At 56.3% G+C, this 6,753-nt stretch overlaps 1 protein-coding gene across 1 annotated transcript in view; it reads right to left on the reverse strand.

Annotated features, from left to right (window-relative positions):
* C2CD2 (C2 calcium dependent domain containing 2) overlaps positions 1–3,365 on the reverse strand; it is a 63,194-nt gene extending 59,829 nt beyond the window's left edge. Inside the window, exon 1 of the mRNA XM_043474472.1 lies at positions 2,605–3,365. Coding sequence (XP_043330407.1) covers positions 2,605–2,877 — 273 coding nt within the window. The 5' untranslated portion in view covers positions 2,878–3,365. The remainder of the gene's footprint in view (positions 1–2,604) is intronic.
* Positions 3,366–6,753: the final 3,388 nt, after the last annotated feature.

Raw genomic sequence — 6,753 nt, forward strand, 5'->3', positions numbered from 1 at the left:
CTTGCAGTCCTAAGATACGAGCTGGGGTAAGATAGGATGAGAGGAGCTGCTCCACTCAGGAGAGAACTCCATCTCTCACAGAAGATGCTAGAGATGACTGAGCTTCTGCCAGTCCCCCAGTGACAGGAGTGGTCTTCCCTTGGGCCAGGACAAACAGACAACAGCACAGGGTGGAGGCAGGAGGGGGCCGCTAAGCTGGCTCGCTGCGCCCAATGCGGACTTGGAGCTGTCAACCCTAATCGGGGATTAGTGGGACTCGAGCTGCTGAAGGGAGGACAGAGGGAGAGTCCCGCAGGGCTGGCTGCCGGGTCAGGACACCCACTAAGAAAACACCAGGGCCTGCTCACCCACACTGTCATCAGTGAAGCAATCGGGATGGCCCAGGACAGGGGAGGGGGCGTGCCAAGGCCGTAGTAGGAGTTACCCAGATCCTATCAGCCTGCTGAGCCTTCCATTTGAATTCAAATCAAGCAACACGTGCCAGGTACCAGGGAGAGCAGCGTGACACACACACACCACACTTACACACACACTGAGCCACCTGATACCACACTCAGACCCAACTGCTGTCAGAGTTGGGTCTGACATTGGGTCATTGGGTCTTGAGCTTATACTCAGCACATCATTGCCCCTTCCAGGCAGGAGTTCTGGAAAAACTAGTGTCTAAGCTTCTGCAGTGTGTGGTGAATAGCAGAGGACAGGCCAATAAGCCTAACCTCCCCCAGCTCTAGCCCCCAGCCGAGGTCTCCACCCACACAGATGCAAGGGCGCAGGAAGAAAGGTCTTCACCTGAAAACTCCAGGTATTTTCTCCAGTTATTGGAAGGGCTCCCCACAAATTCCAGGGCACAGATCTCCTCCTCTCTCAGCCCTCCAGGCACACAGGTAATCTGGAAGCTTCGAATCAAGGCAATTGCAGGTTCTGAGCCAATCAGGAAATGTCAGGGAGCCAGGCAGAATGGTTTAAGCAGGACTGTCCCAGACTTACAGGAGGGAGGGGTGTGCCTCTGCCTGACTCTCTCAAGGGCCCCAGGGCGACAACAGGACCCTACAGATCAGCTCAGAAAAGGCTGAGAAGCAGAAGCAGTGGCCCACATCACACCCCCATCTCTTCCAGCTGAGATAAGACTGTCACCTGCTCACAACTCTAGCCTGCAGTGTACTCAGCCCCAGAACCCAGGCCCAGGACACCCGGTCAGCCAGGGGTCAATGACAGCAGCTTCGTGGGGAAACAAATTTGTGTTTGCTTGTCCAGGTGAGGTCACGGGGCTTCCAGGCTCCCACCAGAAATGGGGTGGTTCCTCTGAAGCTGTCCAGTTCTGGCAGCGGGGGCACAGACTCCAGGCACCAGGGCAGACGGAAGTCAAATGACCTTGAAGGCTTTTTTTCATCCAAAAGGCATGGCTATTTTTTCCCAGGGCTCAGAACATGGTCTTTTGCTGGATTTATGCTCATTCGCACTCAAAGCTTTTGTTTTTTAAGTCCATGGCTACATGAGTCAAGGCCATGGCACAAGGACCAGACAGAGGGCTCACCATGGAGTATTCTGAAGGCTGACAGTCTAGACACACAGCATTTGCTGTTTCCAAAGCAAAAGGCCGTGGGCTTCTCCACTGGGTGCCCAAGCAGGTGGAGGAGCATGTACACCTCGGAGTAAGAAGGACTGGCAAAGACTTAGTGCCCAGACCCACCAGGCCTTCATTCCTCCTGTGGAATATTTAGAAACAGCAGACACCAGGAGCGCATCATTAAACCAAGATGCCTTAAAATTTTAGTAACAATAAGTCACCCAGTCATTAACTAGACCAGGAACACAACCGCAGGTGCCCGAGGCAGCAGAGTTCAGACTAAGCCCCTGAGTTTTCAGGAAGCTTCATTTCAAGGCAATCACAGGTTCTGAGCCAATCAGGAAATGTCAGGGAGCCAGGCAGAATGGTTTAAGGAGGCCTATCCCAACCAGCAGGTAGCTGGGTTCAAATCCCACCTCTGCCACCCATGGGCAGGGGAACCTCAGGCAGGCTACTTAACCTCTCCAGGCCTCAGTTTCCCCCACCTCTAAAATGCTGAGGACACCTTTGCTCCAGGAACTGTGAGGATTCAGAGACGATCATGTGTACCTGAAGCCCCCAACACACGTCTGGCCAGTGGCTGGCCCTCAATGGTCACTAATTTTAATAGGTGCAAACCTTCCGGTAATACATTCTGAGTAAAATTCAGCTCGGTAGTTGGAAGCATATTTGGTTCAGAGTGATTCATAAATCAGGTGCAAAAGCGGTCCAGTGTCCAGGCGAATACGGGAAACCACCTGGGACGCCAGCCAGGAAGGGCAGGTAAGACCCAGAGGGGAAGCGGCCCCTGGACAAATCCCTCCAAACAGCCAGGCTGTCCCTCTGGCACGCTTCACGTCAGGTTAATAAAACCTAATCACTCCGCCTTCATTCCCCATCGAGGGTCCTCCGTCTCCACGGTCTTTCTAACTTTCAAGGATGCTCTGCCCCTTGAAGCAGTCAAGGGCTGTGGCCAGGCTCCGGGGAAGAAGAGCCTGAAGACACCCCGCGATCACCGCGCCCGACCCCGCAGCACGACCGCCCTCACAGAAACTCACCCCCTTCCGTTTGGCCTCTTCGTTCAGGGCGGTCACCCAGGCAGCCTGCCACTGGCTCCTCCAGCTGTTCAGAGTCAGGATCCAAGCGAGCAGCGCATCCGACTCTGGGCGCTGGCCGTCGCCAGGCTCCGCCGCCCGCCTCCGGGAGCAGGGTCGCGCCCTGGCCAGCGCCCACTGCGCCAGGTACAGGCCCACCGTGCCCAGGGCCACGACGAAGAGAACCACCAAGACCAGCCACTGGACCTCATCGAGCCACGAGCCAAGGCGGGACATGGTGATGGCGCATACCCGGCACGCCTCGCCCCAACTTCCCAGGCAGCCCCCGGCCGGGCGCACAGCCCGCGGGCGGCAAGCTCAGGACATCAACTCGCCGCCGGCCGGGACTCGCGGGGGGCGGGAAGGGGGCGCGGCGGGCGGATCAGGGCAGCTGGCGGTGCGGGCCCCGGGCGCCGAGAGGCCGGGCGGACGGCGTGAACTGGAGGAAAAGCCGGCCGGCGTGCGACGGCCACGGCCCAGGACTGCGCCTCCAACCCCGCGCACCTGGCAGAAAGAGACGCGGCGGCCTGCGTTCCCGACTCGCGCGTCTGGGCTGTTCCCGGGCCGCGGCCGGCCGCGCTTCCTCCTGCGCGCGCCGCCCCAGGCGTCCCGCCCGCGGCCCAGTGGCGGCCGGAGAAGGCTTGGGCCGCGGGGCGGGGGAGGGGGCGCGGGAGGGGGCGCGGCCTGCGGGGCGGGGCCGGGCCGGGGTCGGGGCGTGGCCTGTGCCTCCCTTGTGCCTGGGTCGTCGCGTCCGTCCCCGCCCACGCCGGCCGCCCGCCCGCCCTCTTAAAGGCCCGGCGTCCGGCTCGGCTGTCGGCCCCGCCCCCGCCGCGGCCTCGGGCCTGGCCGGCCACGTGCGCGCGCCGCCCGCCCCCTTCGGGGCCTCTCCAGGACGGCGGCGGCGGCGCGGCGTCTTCCGGACCTGACCTGTCCCCGGCGTGGCGACGCGAAAGCGCGGGACTTTCCAATTAGCCCGACGCCGAGGCTGCAGTGGGGCGGTCTGGCTGGACTTCCATGAGCGTCTGTGCACACGTGTGTGCACGCGTGTGTGTGGGTGTGCATATGTGTGTGCGTGCGTATGGAAGGGTGATATCTAGGGTTGCCGTCTGCCGGCCAGCAGAATACTGAATCTGGTTTTCACATCCTTGGAAAGTCCCTGGAAACCCACCATTCGCACCCTGAAGTCTGGACCCTCCCTTGCAGAGCTGCCGGGATATCTCCCAGGAGCGTCAGGAAGAAGGCTCATTAAGAAGTTTGTGCGCATGGAAGTGTGTGACACCTCCTGGCGCCCCTCACCTTGCAGAATCAGCCCCCATCATTAGGAAATGCCTCAAAGGCACTAACCTGAGAATCTCAAAGTTCTAATGACAAACCTGAACCGTAAGATAGTGATTTGCTTGTCCTTCTGCAGCTATATGAAGGGGATTTGACTTTGAATTGGGTTAACTGAACCTGGGCACAGAGGTGCCTCTCTGGCTGGGTCTGATGGTGCCAACCAGGGTCTGCCTGTTTGATACCATCAGTGTGGGTCCTGGCCCCACCACTGCAGCAGAGGGTCCTCACTGATTCCTTCCCAACCCCTCCTTTCCAACATGGCTCAGGGAGAGATTGCTAAGACAGACTAGTGTCTGGCCAATGGACATTAGGATCTAGATCTGGCTGGAAGGTTGGTGGCATTTATTGACAATGATTATGCACAAATCCTGGAAACCGTAGAGCAAAGAGAACCACAGACAGATGCTCTGACAGATCTGCCCTGGATGTCAAATATTAGAGACTAGGCTGAGGTGCCGGCTGGAAAGGGTGAGCTTGGTGTAATGGTATTTGAAGTGTGTGTGTGCAAAGGCCCTGAGGCCCGCATGTGGCTCAGTAACCCCAGGCATAGGATGTGAGTGGGATGGTGTGAGGGTTGCAGGGGCGTAGGAGGTGGGGCAGAGGCTGCACCTGGAGCACCTGAGTTACGGGTAATAGATTGTGCCACAGACAAGGAGAAGCAACAACCTGTCTTAAGCAGAGTGGAAAAATTGAATTTTACCAAGATCACACCTAGCAACACGTGGGACTAGATTGGAAGAAAGTGGCAGAGGGCAGAGAGACCAACTAGAAGGGGATCCCAAGGGTCCACAAGAAGGGTTTAACACAGGCCTGGTGCATGGCATGGGGGAGAATGGGCCGCCACAGAAGAGGACATTTCTTTCTTAGAGACTGAAGGCAAGGAGATGAAGGGGGATGAGGTTTTTTTTGTTTTTTTGTTTTTTAATTTTATTGAAGTATGGACTTCCTAGGTGGTTCAGTGGTAAAGAACCCACCTACCAATGCAGGAGACACAGGAGACCTGAGTTTTATCCCTGGGTAGAGAAGATCCCCTGGAGGAGGAAACGGCAACCCACTCCAGTATTCGTGCCTAGAGAATCCCGTGGTCAGAGGAGCCTTGTGGGCTACAGTCCATGGGATTGCAAAGAGTCTGACATGACTTAGCAACTCAACAACAAAATTCAAGGATAGTTGATCTACAATGTTGTGTTAATGTCTGCTGTATAGCAAAGTGACTCAGATCTATATATACATTCTTTTTCCTGTCCTTTTCCATTGCAGTATTTCAGGATCATGACTATAGATCCCTGTGCTATATAGTAGGACCTTGTTGTCTATAGAGTGAGTTTGATGTGGTGAGAGCAGCCAAGGAGTTTACACTCAAGGGCCTGATTTTCTTTGAGCGTGAAGTCACTCAGTCATGTCCGACTCTTTGTGACCCCATGGACTGTAGCCTGCCAGGCTCCTCCATCCGTGGGGTTTTCCAGGCAAGAATACTGGAGTGGGTTGCCATTTCCTTCTCCAGGAGATCTTCCCCACATGGGGATCAAACCCAGGTCTCCCAAACTGCAGGCAGACTCTTTACCGTCTGAGCCATCAGGGAAGCCCCTTTCTTTAGAAGGAGGTGGGAATTGGGAGGTAGGTGGACTGAGAGCCCTAGTGGGAGACAGGACTGGAAGCTGGCAGGTAGGGGAATTCATCAAATGGCCCAGGTGAGCAGGAGCCAGAGAGAACCAGCTCTTCCATGGTAGATCTGATATCAGGTCTGACCTTCTGAAAGCGGAAATGCTGTGATCCAATCAGTTTCCAGCAAATTATCAATCCCTTAAACCGTAGCTCACCCCTCAGCCCCCACACCGGAAAGGGTTGAGAAGAATTGCTTTGCTTTTCTCAGAAATCTCTTCTTATTTGGCAGAAATGTCTAATTACTTTCTGATCTGTAGCCAGACCTATGCAGTTGAACAATCCAAGTCAGGCTGGCCCCCTTGCCAGAATGCCTGGGACAACTGGGTACCGCGGGCTGTCCGTCTCCCTGTTCCGTGGTGAGTACAGGTGTGCACCTGTGCCCTGGCTGGGTGGCGGGTAGGGGAGGGCCGTCCCCACCCCGTGTGACTGGTGGAACCAGTCTCATTCCTCTGCTGCTATATCTCTGGGGCACGCTACCTCCACTGGCTCATTTAGAGGCTTCTCACACACTGTAAACTAACAACCACTCCGGTTTGGAATTCGTCACATGCTCTAAGTTTTTTCAAGGGGAAGATAAACATATAAATATTGAATTGCTTCTGTGTAGAAGCAAAGTGAAGGAAAAGGAGGGCTGTCATGGGCTCACAGGAACACACAGCTGGCCAAAATGTGCAGTAGGAACCAAAACTCCTCTTGTAAGCCGAGGGAGAAAGAGCAGACTCCCTTCACTTCTGCTCTGTCACCTGGTCCCGTCCGTCCAGGGTGTGGAGGATACTGGACCGCTCAGTCTGCAGGGAGAGCAGCATTCCCCTGACGTGTGACGACAGTCCTCAGCCCCATAGCCCTTCAACCCAAGGGGCCAGGCCATAGCTCTACCTAGGACGGAAGTTTGTTGTCACCCCCTAAAAACCTCCTGACGGGTCGGGGACCGTAACTCTGCAGCAGTGGCTTGCTGCTGCTAACCCCACCTCAAAGGAAACCACTATGCTTTGAATCCTCCGAGCCCCGGAACTGAGCTTCTGTGAGCAGGTGGTATGGGGGTCTAGGGGTCTGGGTGCAGGGGAGGGGCTCATGGGTGCTTGCTGGCCGTTGTCCCCAAGCCAGTAGGCCCAA

Source organism: Cervus canadensis, chromosome 7 (genome assembly GCF_019320065.1).
Source record: "Cervus canadensis isolate Bull #8, Minnesota chromosome 7, ASM1932006v1, whole genome shotgun sequence".
Taxonomy (NCBI): domain Eukaryota; kingdom Metazoa; phylum Chordata; class Mammalia; order Artiodactyla; family Cervidae; genus Cervus; species Cervus canadensis.